Source organism: Corythoichthys intestinalis, chromosome 1 (genome assembly GCF_030265065.1).
Source record: "Corythoichthys intestinalis isolate RoL2023-P3 chromosome 1, ASM3026506v1, whole genome shotgun sequence".
Classification (NCBI taxonomy): domain Eukaryota; kingdom Metazoa; phylum Chordata; class Actinopteri; order Syngnathiformes; family Syngnathidae; genus Corythoichthys; species Corythoichthys intestinalis.
In genome coordinates, this window is record NC_080395.1 from 28,678,595 (window position 1) to 28,694,031 (window position 15,437).

General features: G+C 39.0%; 1 protein-coding gene across 4 annotated transcripts in view; it reads right to left on the reverse strand.

The window, feature by feature from the left end:
* Positions 1–559: 559 nt before the first annotated feature.
* The window catches only part of LOC130928314 (protein mono-ADP-ribosyltransferase PARP6), a 30,081-nt gene continuing 15,203 nt past the window's right edge, over positions 560–15,437 (reverse strand). For 2 of the 4 annotated variants that reach the window (XM_057854840.1, XM_057855076.1), the window contains 14 exons: positions 13,185–13,316; positions 12,925–13,020; positions 12,229–12,321; positions 12,019–12,144; positions 10,096–10,161; positions 9,845–9,912; positions 8,333–8,381; positions 8,094–8,206; positions 7,598–7,670; positions 5,813–5,882; positions 4,248–4,327; positions 4,095–4,161; positions 3,930–4,014; positions 560–2,414 (listed from right to left, as the gene is read on the reverse strand). In XM_057854840.1, coding sequence (XP_057710823.1) covers positions 2,327–2,414; positions 3,930–4,014; positions 4,095–4,161; positions 4,248–4,327; positions 5,813–5,882; positions 7,598–7,670; positions 8,094–8,206; positions 8,333–8,381; positions 9,845–9,912; positions 10,096–10,161; positions 12,019–12,144; positions 12,229–12,321; positions 12,925–13,020; positions 13,185–13,316 — 1,206 coding nt within the window. In that variant the 3' untranslated portion in view covers positions 560–2,326. The remainder of the gene's footprint in view (positions 2,415–3,929; positions 4,015–4,094; positions 4,162–4,247; positions 4,328–5,812; positions 5,883–7,597; positions 7,671–8,093; positions 8,207–8,332; positions 8,382–9,844; positions 9,913–10,095; positions 10,162–12,018; positions 12,145–12,228; positions 12,322–12,924; positions 13,021–13,184; positions 13,317–15,437) is intronic. The other 2 variants (XM_057854999.1, XM_057854919.1) reach the window with 2 other exon arrangements.

Genomic DNA, 15,437 nt, shown 5'->3' on the forward strand with positions numbered 1-15,437 from the left:
GATTTGAATGAGGCAAAATATGCTTTTTCTCTCAAATATATTGTAATAATCATTTTTTTTTCGCATGTACTGTAATTATTTTCTGTATAAAAATTAATTTGGTGCTCAAAAAGTCTTTTTTCTAACTTGAGAGTAGCTGAGATCTGTTCTGACAGAACATCACTTCAATGATATCTGGCGCCATCTAGCGTCGTGAATGGGTATAACGTCTAGACCGCGAATATGAGACGACCCCCTCTTTTTCAGTCTTGTTTGAATGCAAAAAACACCGTCTTATATTCGGGCCAATACGGTACAATTTCTAGGATACCAATGTGGAATTGTGGGAAAATTAGTCAATGGTTATATTTTTTCAACCTGTTAAATTACAAGAAAAAAGCTGCACAGTTAAGAAAAAACATTCTAATATAGGATTAATAATCATGCTAAAGTCGTTCCAACATTGTGAGATCATTCATTTACAGTATAGAAGTAGTTGCTACAGGAAAGAGTGCCCCCTTCTGCTGAAAGATGGTATATACCCGTCATCCCTATTCCCACAAACAGGAGACTATATAAAAACTGTAAAATCTGAATCTTTTTTTATTTTATTTTTTTGTTTCCACTTTACATCATTAACTTTCATCTCTTCACACTTTTCACAAGCGATGAAAGAATAATGATCAAATTTGCAAATAAGCAGATGCCCCCCCAAAAAAGCAGGTAAAAAAAGCAGTCCTTTGCTTGGTATATATCCATATTTACAGCCCTTCTCAGTACAGACGTACATAGTTATAAAAATTAGTCAGCCAATGTATCCTTTTTTTTTTTTTTTTTTTTAATACCTTTTTCACAAAGACAGTGCAATATCTGGTATGACGTTAAGGGTAGACTACTTTTTTTAGGTAATAGTTTCTTTAAAGGATATCAATTTTAAAATTGATGCACTCAAATAAAAAATATATATACTGTACTGGACTGTCTCAGAAAATTAGAATACACAATATTCTAATTTTCTGAGACAGTCCTGTACATTAATCCACCATTTAAAGCAGGGGTGTCCAAACTTTTTGCAAAGGGGACCAGATTTGGCGTGGTAAAAATGTGGGGGGCCGACCTTGGCTGACGTCCTTTACATAGAACAATATACAGGACTGTCTCAGAAAATTAGAATATTGTGTATTCTAATTTTCTGAGACAGTCCAGTATATGGAAAATTAGTAGAGTACAGTAAGGTGCTGTTTTGGTCCATAAAGTTGTCATTCATTCATTTTATTCAGAAGTCAAAGTAACTTTGATGATCATGGAGGGAAAAAAAAAAAAAAAACAGTAAGAAGATTTAGCAATAATTTGGTAGCATGGCTTATCAATAGGCAATATCACATAGTGTTGTGTAACATATGCTTAGTTGTTTATCATCATGGCCATACGGTATTTTAATTCCATCGCTATGACAGGAAGGGCATTCACCTCACGGAATATTTGACTGTAAAGATTCATCATGACAAAATAAAACTATCAGTAAATGTCATATCAAAGTTTAGTAGATAGTTCAATCCACTTTTATTGAATTCTGGAAAATGAATTGTAGTGGCCAAGGACAAAATGACAGAGCTGTGCTTGCCCTTTAGATAGCAATTGTACTGACATAATTGATGCCATTACTCAAACAATATTCCATGTTTAAAGAAAAAAATGTGATTATGTCTCTCAAGGTTGGATAACCTACAGCACATCTGCTGTGTGTGCCCTGCCTTCCAATTCATAAAACCAAATGAAACTGATTTTAAAGAATTTCAAAATAATACATAGTACTAAGAATTTGCTATGCATCATGTTCTTATGGCCCTAGGAGGACTTAGGAAAACCGTTCCAAACTCCTGCAATAAAGGGATGAACTACATTATTTATTTATATCCATTGATCCACAAATGGATGCAGCAAATGTTGGAATAGATATACTGTACGTATATATTTAACTGTATTTATAAAATGAAAATATATACGTGGAGATACAGTAAATGTGCAGCAAGAAAGAAGAAGCAGGATGTAACTGTGGAAAAGCCATGCCAGTGACTTCTTTTTTTCCATACAGTAAACATATTTAAGGTTAATAGTGTCCGCAGGAGAGGAAGCTAGTCCAACAAAAAGATCACAATATTGTCCTCACAATACCCTGCCATGAGGTCAGCTCGCTTCCTCAAAAACATTATCTTGCTTGTTTTTGTTGTTGTTGCTGTTGTTGTCCACCTGCTTTGCGCGACTCTGCCCAAGGCGGTTCATGGATCTAATTTACATGAATTGTGGCCTCGCTTACAAAAAATCCTCATCGGCTGGACATTAAGACCTAGGTCCCGATTACACGCATGATCTCCTTCTGCACCTTAGGCTCCTGCGTGTTGATGTTGGCATCTCCCACTTGGCCGTCCTCGTACCTGGATACATAAACACACATAAACATAAACACACTACCTTGTTCAATGAATATGACATCAGGATATTGTGTGGACTGACATGACACCACCATTAATGACCTGGTCAGAAAATTATCAAGATCCGCAAAGCTATTTTATTTTAAATTAGGCTTTTTGGCCTGTTACAAAAAAGAGCAGTAACTCATTAGTATTTGTAATACACACACACCTAAAAAAATGCTGAATTCATGCAACACATGTTTTATTTAGTAAATTGTAATAACGCATATTATTCCTTCATGCCATTTTGCAAAGCTTTTGTATCGTATATAGCTTGTTAACGAACTATTCACAGGCATGCAAACGTGCCACCTTTCGGCGAAATTTCGCCGATTTGAAATCAAAATGGGTCATTCTTCATTCTTGTAAAGCGCTTGTTAACGATAAAAAAAATATTATGAGCAATGAGGTAACTAGAGTGATGAACTAGTGCCTTCCATACAAGTCATGATTAGGGCTTTGTTAGTAAAGTTCTGAATGGTCACCCGTTATTTATGACAACGAGTTATTTAAGGCCCCTCTATACTGTCTGATAATTACAGAAAGGGAAGAGTTTTGCCTTGTTGTGGAGGTCGTTTCATTTGTTTAGCCACCGAGAGTTTATCAAACGGGACAGCTCCGCTACAGGTCGCATTTGAAAGTACCCCCATTCCCGTGCTGTTCGTACACCCCCCCGTTCATAAAACAGCCTACAGGTGTACTTCTGTTCATCCAGTATGATGCCCTATTAATTGAAGTTAAGGACCATGAGACTAATTGCTTTGGTTGAATGTAAATAAAGTTATGATCACTACAGTTAATGCTTTTGAAGACTTGTTTTTTATTCTATCTATCTGTCTGTCTGTCTGTCTGTCTATCTAACACATAATAGTTAGGTGAATGGAATTTATACTGTACCTGTAAATTCATATTTTATGCTGTATAGCTGTTCTCTGCTTAATGCAAATGGGACATACTGTATATTTTATGATTTACATTTTATATAATTTGCTACTTAATGCGTCTTATATGTTCTGATTTCAGGATGAGAGATTTAGACTTGTACTGGACTGTCTCAGAAAATTAGAATACACAATATTCTAATTTTCTGAGACAGTCCTGTATATTGTTCTATGTAAAGGACGTCAGCCAAGGTCGGCCCCCCACATTTTTACCACGCCAAATCTGGTCCCCTTTGCAAAAAGTTTGGACACCCCTGCTTTAAATGGTGGATTAATGTACAGGACTGTCTCAGAAAATTAGAATATTGTGTATTCTAATTTTCTGAGACAGTCCAGTATATGTTGAATTATTATGTACTGTGTTTAATTCGAGATGTCTCTGGTTGCACTATGAAATGCACTTTTCCGCGCATGCCTTGTGTCCATGTTACTTTGTCACCTTTTTCACCCCTAACCAGTTTGCATACCTGTATTTAACAACTCACCTAAAATCCGATTGAGGATAAATACTACAGTCATTATAAATATTACTCACACAAAAAAGAAGCGAGTACAAACGTGGTCCGACACAGGACACACCCAAATGTTGCCGTGCTTCTGCAGATCCTTGGATGTGATCACTGTTTAAAAAAACAGGCATGGGATACACCGTGAGCTACTGTTATTAGCATCATGTGATTTAATGAAGGTATTTTTTCACCTTCACAAAGTGCTATGCAGTTCAGATTTCGACTTTGAAGAAATCTTGATTGGATTGGACGACTCTGCTTGAAATGGTAAAAAAAAAAATGAACAGCAAGATAAGGAATGCTTACAACAATGTGATTATGTTTAACATAATTTCATCTCTTACCTGTGGTATGGTATTCATGCGATTGTAACGTTGCACGAGCTCGTCTTTGGTGGGCATGCGGTGTTGTCCCTTCCCCATTCCTGAAGAGAGGCCAACAAAAATCAGCCCTCTGTTATATTGTGATCTTTGCTTACTTGCTCTTGCTAGCTTTACCCTGCAAACTTGCTTGGTAGATGATATGATGAGAAGAATAGAGTGATAACATTTTGGGACATGGTTGGTGTGACCACTCTGTGAAAAAAGCTTGGAATTTGGCTGCTTAGGCGGAAGACTTCCCTTTCAGAGTCTTATCATACTCTTCCATTATTTTTAAATACAATATCATTCATTCCCCAAAAATAAATCTACAGGGTTAGGTTTTCATCTTATGATTTTCATAATATTATTTCTGCTTCATTCACGCAGCTTCTGCTTAAGTGTAGTGAAATATTCTTATGTCATTGCGGTTCAAATTGACTCATTTTTAACTCCCTTTGGAATTGTTCAACTTGATTAAACTTCATTTTAGAACACAATTTCAAGAACAGAATTAGTGTATATTCTTTTAATAATGACAAAGCATAGGTAGCCTGATGTCTATAATGTCTAATGGTACATTCTAGACAGGTTACCAGCCAGTTATAGGTAGGGTTGCCAACTCCCTAAAAAATTAAATAAGGGACACTCATCAGTAGAGCCGGTCGGCCTGTTGACAAAAGGTATTTTTCATTCATAATTATAATAATTTTACTCAAACCTGCATTGATTAACTGCACATTTATGTGCAATAAGCGCATGGAAAAAAATAATAATTATCAGCAACGTATGTTTAATACAAAAAAATAATACAATAAAATAAACAAATCTTGCTTGATTTAAAACAGTACAACAATAATTATTATTTTAAACAATAATAATATAATAATTATTATTATTATATACTTAAGGTTCTGAATCTTTTGTGTGTGTGTGTTTTTTTGGCCATTTTTTAAAATACATTTTTTAAGTGCTAACAAAAAGTGAGGTAAACTTATTTATTTTAACAACTGAGGTGCCTTCAAAGTCCCCTCAGTAATATTTTTGAAAACGATCACTCCAAACATAATGTGGAAATAAAGATGAAATTTACGTAAAACAAAAAAACAATACAATTAGTGAAAACAAAGTATGAAAATACTGTAAATTATAATTTTAAACATGCTTTTTACTCAAGCTTCACTAAAACTTCTTATCTTCCGCACTATGTTGTCTCGTCATGGCTAGATTCAGTACCTCAACCAATGAGAAGAGTGGGATTTCGTATTGTCATTGTTCTGTCAGTTTGTGTTCTGTCAGGGATGTGTTTCCATGTATATTTTAGTAAAGCACCATACCAGTATTTGTTCCACAAAAAAGACACTATTTTTGAGTTTCATGATAAGACAGGACAAAGCACGTCTCTTGAAAGCTCAATACGGGACGTGTACTTTTGTTTCTGAATAGGGGACGATTCAGTTTTTCAAGGGACGGTTGGCAACCTGAGTTATAAGACTAATAGTCACACCCACATGGGTAATTTAGAGTCTTCATTGAATCACCATTCTTACCTGAGTATCCAAACGATATGCTGGAGATGGGGCTGAGATAGATGCCCTTTCCGTACGCTGCCCCGTGCAGCTTGGTTTGGAAAGAGCAGAATGGAAGAGAGGATGATAAACAATTCTGGTTGAGGCAAGTCAACATAGTTTAGTGTTACAGGAAAAATCCCCCCCCCCCCCCCCCCCCTCTTAGCAGACTGTTACTGTAGAACGTTATAGCTACCATATTTTTCGGACTATAAGTCGTGTTTTTTTTCATATTTTGGCTGGGGGTGCGACTTATACTCAGGAGCGACTTATGTGTGAAATTATTAACACATTAAGATATCATTTCACATGTTATTTTGGTGTTTTGGAGTGACACTGATGGTTTGGTATAGTTGTTTGCATGTTCTTTATGCTATAGTTATCTGAATAACTCTTAATAGCTACGGCCACGTTCGCGTTCTGCCTTTGGCAATGTGTATTCAATTGTATTATTGACTTTTTTATATTGAAATGCATGCTTTTAGTTTGTGGCGCTTTCATGCCTATGTGGGGGCGCACTCGCACTTGTTTACGTGAAGGAGAGCGCTCACACGCTAGATGAAGACGGAGAGCTACGTAGCTGTGAGTGAGTGGGCGAGTTAGTGAGAGAGACACAGGGCTACGAACCTACGTTCATTGTTTATGCTTTTAAAATATCTCTACAGAGGCAACGCCTGTGTATCATCTTTTCTGTTGTTGGTGTGTTTTCCACCCGCGATCGGACACTTAGAGCCATTGTGTGGTTGTTTGAACGACGTGCTAATGCTAGCGAACGCATGCTAACCGTTTATGTCATTGCTGTAAGAGCACCTAATTATCATTTATTTACGTTGATGCGAACCTGTTTGGTATCGAGGACAAAATTGATTCAGCAAATTATACGAAAGTCCAGCATCGTCATTTGGGAGTTCGCTGTATAGCCAAGACCAAGCCGTAGCGTCCTGGTGAGGACAGTATATTCACATTTCGTTGTTAATGCACTGTTCATTTATTCAGCATGTTGTTCTCTATTGTATTTTTATTTATTAAATTGCCTTTCAAGATGACATATCTGTTCTATGTGTTGGATTTTATCAAGTAAATTTCCCCAAAAAATGCGACTTATACTCCGGTGCGACTTATATATGGTTTTTTTCTCTTCGTTGGGCATTTTATGGCTGGTGCGACTTATACTCAGGTGCGACTTGTAGTCCGAAAAATACGGTAGTTGTTTTTGCTTTTTCCATTGTTTTAATTTACATCAGGCTTATTTCTGTTGTTCAGGCAGAAACAAATGTGTGTACCTCACTACTTGGTGTATTTCAATTTCATCAATTAGGAAGCAGTAATTAAAACCTGTCAGCGCCTTGTCGATGGTGCTGAGTTATAGTTACTGACCTTCTCCAATCGTAGTTCCTCCAAAGAAAGTCTTTACTCACTATAGGTCCAGTAATTCTTTGCATTCCATCGCACCAAACCTAGCCTACACCGTGCTCTAAGTGGTTCACCCCAGCAGGGTGCACAGGCAACCTCCTAGCCAGCATCACAGCTAATGCCACAGCCCCTCACCCCTCCTCTGTTTCAGAGCTGTGGCATTCACTGTTGCCCCCAATGGCCAAGGAGAATTTCAGCCTGTACGCCCTACTGGCTAAAAATATTGGCAGCAAAGCAGCCCAAAAGGGAAGCTGGCATCTATTAACTGCAAAAATGAATCAGCCGGACAGCCAGCCCGCTCTGTTGCAGAGCAGGGTGACGGTCCGAGAAGGCGAACTGCCAGGGTTTACGTACCTGCAGTTTTGTATAAGAGGCATTGACTAGTCCATTTCTCAGAACAGAGTGCCAGTTCTCTATATGGGAACCACTGGAGCAAGTGTAGAAAGAGATGAGAGAAAAGAGGCATTTGAATGATGTCCTGTCTGCTTAGTACAGTAAGACAAAAAAACAGATGTATACTGTAAAGACCATTTTGTTTAGGGTCGATTTTAAGGGACTCACCTCCCGGAAATTAGCGTGATTTGTTGGGATTAAGGACATATCTACATACAGTTATTTGGACCCTGCTAGTGTTCCAATAGACCATTTGTGAAACACTTAGCAGTGCTTCATGTGCTAACAGTGGCTTTTGTTGTTGCGGCATGTCCTGTAAAGCTGCTAGACTGGCCCAGTGGCATGTACTAATGCTATGTTATATAACACCAACAATGTACAATTTTTCATGTGATGACCCAAAGATATTCAGAGAATGCAGTCCATCACTGATGGGAAAGGAGTAGAGTGAACTCACTGGAAGGCAAAGGTGCTGCCATAGAGCTTTTTGGCAGTGCGGAAACGAGCTTCCTTGGCTGGAGGGCTACTGAGCAACAGGAACTGATGGGAGGTGTGCATGAATTTCAGTTGCTATTGTGATGGCATCACCATGAGAGAGGAAATGAAACAGACAGAAAAGGGAATTGAACTAAAATTAAGAAACATAAGGTATAACAGCTTTAGTAAATGAAACTAGCGGTGCTTATGATGTCCTACCCTACTGAGAGGCAACTTGACAATGTGAGATCTATTACTGGAAATAATCCTGCAAAAAGAATGAGGGGAAAAATGAATTAAATGCGCAAATCAACCAGGTGATTCCTAATCATGGCTATTAATTTAACAAAATATTGCCATTGTGTTGTGCGACTCGTGTACTGTATGTTCATGTGACCTTGAATTGCATTGTACACTGGTAGTAGTATTGTGATTTACAGTCTGACAAGTTACGAATGTTAACTTGTTACTTGTATTATGCTTGGAAAGTTAGTCAAGGCAAAAGTAATTCAAAGCTAACTATTTGACTGAGAAACAGGTTATGTAACAGGTAGACATGTGCCGATTACTGGTTTCAAGGTTTACTGTGGTATGAAAACGTCAAGGTTTCAAAACCGTCAAAATTTTCCGTCATTCCGTCCCTAAGGTATTAGTTATTTTTTATGTCCCAAAAATGCATGGAGAAATCCCCTCACTTGCAGCTGTAAGGCTCAACCCTCTCACACCGGTTGTTGCTCAGTGTCAGTGAGTCAGCTGTGCTACACGATGGCTGGAGGAGGTAAAAAACCTGACCTTTTTCCCCATTCGAAGAAAAAAAAAATGCTGTTATGGAATATTTCGGCGACAGAAAAGGAGGAGGGCCAACCTACATGTAAAACATGTTTGCTAAGGGTGGCTGCCGAGGAGGCAATACCTCCAATATGATTTTGCATTTATGCAAAATCAAAGGTTGGGAAACACTGTCATGAACGTTTCCCACGAGCTACGAAAGTTAACTCCAGCATGTTTAGTGTGTCTAGCAGTGGTAAAACATGGTATTTTTTTCTCTCTGGCAACTGTCTGTGTTGAGAAAGACAGTGTGTGTATACTGTTTGTAAACATGATACAAGTCATACATACGTGATTTTTATGGGAAATAAGTAGAAAAAATTTGTTCTGATGGTAGTAATGCTGAGCTGTGGCTTTGGGTTTAGGCTCACCTAAAGGACTGCATTTATTTTCATTTTATTTAGAATATTTGAGTTATTTTTAGTTACTTTATTTTTATTTATTCTAACTCAACGATATACTTATGTTCCAATTTGCTAATACCGGTATGTTTTGAAAAATAAAAATCCTGTTCAAAAGGGAAAAAGTTTTTTTTTAAACCCATATAACTCAAAGTAACACATTTTAGAGCTGTAATTACATTATTGTGAAACCATATTATTTTGGCTTAAGGTTATCATACCTTCAGAATATCATTCCGGCACATGTCTGTAACAGGTTAATACTGTATAATTTTGGAAGATTGCAAGGCATCTTCATTGGTTGTCAAGTGTCCTTCAATCACAAATGTACATACATTACTGTCTCAGTTGCTGGTGTAAGCATTTCACCCTGAAACAATGGGATTTTTAGCATTCTAGCCATTTAATATGCCATTTGTCATTTTTCCATGCAAATTAAAGGCTGCTAGCATGCGAGGCAGACAACACACTCATTTTTTTAGAACAGGTTCTCTCCACCCACCACTGTAGCAAGGGATGGGCCAAAGGGTCCAGTTTGTCCATCTGCTTCTTGATTTCCAAATACGACCCCTGGCAAACACACACAAGCATGTGCTGAGTTCAACTTGCTTCCAAAACCAAATGTGCAAACTATAATTTAAATCTAACAGACTACTGCAGCAGTGGGGACAAAGGCAAAGATGAAATTGGGAAATAGTGAATGCAGAACATTGCAGTAAAGAACATATTTTTAGTGTGAGCTCCTTCTTGTACCTGGGTCATTTCCCTTATGGACATGACGCTGTCCAGTGCTTTTTGCAGCCTTTCATAATTCTTCTTCTGTGTTCATCGGTGAGGCCCAGCAGCATTTGCATGTTATGAGAGAGAAAGGAAAGAACATGCAAACAACTAAAATCATCTGTATAGACAAGAAAATGGGCCTCATTTATTAATATGTTTTATGGCGATGTTGTTATCTCTTGTAGCACAGTTGATTAATAACCATGTTATCAAACCAATGACAAAAATGTCAGCTATACTGGGTCAAATAAGTATTTAGTCAACCACTAATTGTGCAAGTTCTCCCACTTGAAAATATTAGAGAGGCCTGTAATTGTCAACATGGGTAAACCTCAACCATGAGAGACAGAATGTGAAAAAAAAAACAGAAAATCACATTGTTTGATTTTTAAAGAATTTATTTGCAAATCATGGTGAAAAATAAGTATTTGGTCAATACCAAAACCATCTCAATACTTTGTTATGTACCCTTTGTTGGCAATAACGGTGGCCAAACGTTTTCTGTAACTCTTCACAGGCTTTTCACACACTTTTGCTGGTATTTTGGCCCATTCCTCCATGCAGATCTCATCTAGAGCATTAATGTTATGGGACTGTCGTTGGGCGACACGGACTTTCAACTCCCTCCACAGATTTTCTATGGGGTTGAGAAATGGAGACTGGCTAGGCCACTCCAGGACCTTGAAATGCTTTTGACGAAGCCACTCTTTTGTTGCCCTGGCTGTGTGTTTGGGATCATTGTCATGCTGAAAGAACCAGCCAGTCTCATCTTCAATGCCCTTGCTGATGGAAGGAGATTTTCACTCAAAATCTCTCGATACATGGCCCCATTCATTCTTTCCTTTACACAGATCAGTCGTCCTGGTCCCTTTGCAGAAAAGCAGCCCCAAAGCATGATGTTTCCACCCCCATGCTTCACAGTGGGTATGGTGTTCTTCGGATGCAATTCAGTATTCTTTCTCCTCCAAACACGAGAACCTGTGTTTCTACCAAAAAGTTCTATTTTGGTTTCATCTGACCATAACACATTCTCCCAGTCCTCTTCTGGATCATCCAAATACTCTCTAGCGAACCGCAGATGGGCCTGGACGTGTACTGGCTTCAGCAGGGAGACACGTCTTGTTATCATTTTGACGCCATGGGGTGAGATCTTGCATGGAGCCCCAGATGGAGGGAGATTATCAGTGGTCTCGTATGTCTTCCGTTTTCTAATAATTGCTCCGGCAGTGGCTTTCTTTACACCAAGCATTTTACCTATTGCAGATTCAGTCTTCCCAGCCTGGTGCGGGTCTACAATTTTGTCTCTGTTGTCCTTCGGCAGCTCTTTGGTCTTGGCCATAGTGGAGTTTGGAGCGTGACTGACTGAGGTTGTGGACAGGTGTCTTTTATACCGATAATAAGTTAAAACAGGTGCCATTAATACAGGTAACGAGTGGAGCCTCGGTAGACCTCGTTAGACGTCGTTAGAAGAAGTTAGACCTCTTTGACAGCCAGAAATCTTGCTTGTTTGTAGGTGACCAAATACTTATTTTCCACTGTAATTTGGAAATAAATTCTTTAAAAATCAAACAATGTGAATTTCTGGGGTTTTTTTCACTCTCATGGTTGAGGTTTACCCATGTTGACAATTACAGGCCTCTGTAATCTTTTCAAGTTGGAGAACTTGCACAATTAATGAGTTGACTAAATACTTATTTGCCCCACTGTATATCATTATTGTGTCTTGTGTAAGTCTGATTCAAACCGTTTTTACGAGTCTTTTAGACTAAGAAAGACAGTGACATTTTTATATTAAATTGCATGATTTGAATATGTGTTTTACTTTTTTTCAATAAATGTTATGTGACACACTTGAAATTTAAAGTTTCAAAAAATAGTACTTTAAGGGATGCTGACCTTTGGGTTAAATGCCAAAGTCTTGGGGTCATTGGGGTCTACAACAGAAGGGTAAGGCTCAAAGATGATGCTCTTGCGGGGAGACTCGAGTGCAGCTCGGCACATTGCCACAAGGAGATCTACTACCTGCAGAAAAGAAAGGATTACCGTTACTCTAATGAAGACACGTGCCACAGAAAATGGATATTGTATTTTGGGTCTGCTTATCACCTCTGCACCAGTGGCCACTTCCTCTGCAGCGCCTGACATTACACCCAGTGTGTAGAAGGAGAACACACACAACTCCCTCGTACAGACAGCTGGCTACACACCCCAATGCACAAAAAGAAAGGGAATGTAAACCAGAAGTTACTGTCAAGTAAACAGACTGTCTGAGTACTTTTGTCCAGTGTTAAAATAGTGTTTCAGGGTCATGATGTTTCAGGCACATTCAGGAGTTAGTCATGTGGATTACATAGCAAAAGTGTTAATTCTGTTAAACCATGGCTCACATTGGCTTAAAATGGTATTGACCAGATTTCATAAGCATAGGACTCAGATTTGTTTTCTTTTTTGACAAAGAGCTCTATTTATATCTAGGCTTTGATTCTCACTCTAGCTGCCATGTTCCTCTTAGTTGTGATGAAAACATAGTGAGTCTTGTTTTTTTTTTTTTTTTAATATTTTAACGTTTCACAGATTTACATTATCTTTTGTGTCTGTTTTGATCTGAGATTTAGACACGACTTGAATTAGAAGCATAAATCTGATCCTCTTGTGCCCTGCGATTGGCTGGCAACCAGTTCAGGGTGTCCCCTGCCTACTGCCCGTTGTTAGCTGGGATAGGCTCCAGCACCTCCGCGACCCTCGTGAGGAATAAGCGGCATGGAAAATGAATGAATGAATGAAATCTGATTCTCTTGATACCTTAAGCATTGATCCATTCTGAAAGACGTGCTGCTCATCACAGACCACACAGTACTCGTTGAGGGTGGGGATCCTCTGCTCAGAGTACTTCATTATCTGGTCAGAAAAAAACACGCACACAAAGGCGAAAAAATTGTCTTCCTGTTTGAAATTGTCTAATCCTGTGTTGAGATTTAAATATCACAGAGAGCTGTTGAGTACACTTTGATGAAAAGTATCTGTATCAGTGCATTTTGAGCAGTGTGGAGTTTGTATTGCACCTGCACTAAAAAGCCATACTCCAGTGTGGGAATGTTTTTGCAGTGTCCGCCCGCCTGGGATGAGAAAAACAATTCAATCAGCTGCCTCGTGGTGATCTGTGCTGGGGCCCTGGCCGCCGGTACCGCAACGGTCTGATGAGTCAAGTCAAGACAGAGCATTATGGGTAACAGCATTACAGTCACAAAGGGTAAAAGGACAGCAGTGATTGACAGGAGATGGAACAAATAGTGTGTTTAAACTGCTATAAATGTGCCTGATGTGCATGGTGGTCATAGGTGGTTGAATTTAAGCTGTGCTAAAATTAGTCATTGAACATATCATCCACTTAAATGCCGTCCCATAAATAGACACATTTATTTTGGTCATCAGCAATAAAAAAAACTATTCATGTTTGATAAATGGCCGATATTAGGAATGATGACATTACCAATGAATCCGATAGAAATAATACTCGTGAGATCATTTAAGCAAGATGGGAAGTGTATATTACATGCAGTAATGCCAGGTAACTGGGGAATTTTGACTTAAAGAGCCCAACTTAGTATATTAGAACACCTGGGAACCGTTATGAAATTGTGAAAAGGGGATAGTAAAAGTATGAATATTGTAGAACTGTGAATAAATAAAATGGGGGAAAAAAATAAAAATTATAACTAAACTCTAAATATTACTAAGAACTCTAAATCACTATAGCCCCTTTCACAAACATATCCCAGTAAATTTCTGTTGAAGGTGGGGCGGGATCGACTCACATCATTGCTTTTATGCATGTAGAGATATCCCGGGAATGACACGAGTTGGACACTTTCACAGACTTGTCCCGTGTTGCCCACTGGCCCGCTTTTTGCGGGGAGTGCTGCTGGCGCGATTTTATAACCCGGATATTATGCCATTTTTGGTCGGCATTGGCTGTCACAATGTTGGTCAACTCGTGCTTTGTTACAGAGACGGTTGTGGGAGCGTTCCCTATGTCACAGCTGCAGCCAATTCAAGCTCATCAAGACTGTATTTAAGCCCAGGAGATCCGAGAGAAGAGTGCCGAGATATTAACTTGCTGGTCGCCATTCGGCACCTACTGTATACTCTCGAATCTCGTGCATTCGCTAGCTTTTTCGTCTGCTACCCTTGTTTTAAAATCCTCTACGTTGTGCTGGTATTTCAGTGTATTTGTTTTGTTGTCTTATCGGCTCTCTGCCTACCGCTTAGGTTAGTATTATTGATCCTCGTCGACCTACCGTCAGGGACCCATTGTGTTATTCCCCCTTTTCCGCGATCGCGTGTATTTTTGTTTGTATTTAATAAACGTTTGAATGCATCCCTCCATTGTTTTCTGTTTTAAAGTGCCTGTGACACGAAAAAGCATGTTTATTTCATAATACACGCGGTATTTAATGCTCCTGAATGAAATGGACCACTTGGATGTGTGAACAAACGATCGCTATATTTATTCAATTTTTTTAATCCCGCGCTACGAAAATGACAGACTTCCAGCTACGGTCTTGCATTGAGGAAGAGGGCACTGTGACGTGTACGGAGGAAGGAGTTCTCTTCACTATACAGCCGTACTGTTGTATGAGAAGGACTGAGGATTCAGCTGATTTTGCGGATTAATACGTTTATTTTTCACATCGCGCCAGCCAAACGGCTGCAGAAAAATCTTGCTGTACGAGGGAGAGGCGTGTATACCTTTTTGGGGTTTCAAAAGGTTCCCATTCACCGGTGGATATTGGCCAAAACAGGCCCTACTACTGTGGGACCATGGGACTTACGAGGAAGTGAGTAAACATCGTGTTTTGTATTATGTCAAATACTGGGATCATTTTAATATGTAAGTGGCTTGCATTTTGTGGCTGACATGCTCCTTGTCCCCTCGGCCGACGACCGGCGGCTTGTCGCACATCCCCCCGCAGGGAGAGCACTATACTTGGCTTATTGCCTTCTTCATGTGCCCAGTGTTCTGTCAAATTTTCCGACCGTTCAGAAATTGCAACTTTGTCTTAAAAATAGTCGCAAATACAGCGATTACAAAGTAAACCCTACAAACTTTCATTAAATAAAGGATTACTTACGTTTGATCATGGATGGGCATGTAAAAAGCTCTCCTCATACATACTAGCTGCACATGTTAGCTTCACAACAACTGCAGCTGCTCTCGTATGACTCGCTGTTTACGTCTTCGCCGTGTAGTAAAGCATTATTTTGCCATATTCCTGTTGACCATTTGGCAGCTACACGTTTGCCTGGCACAGCCA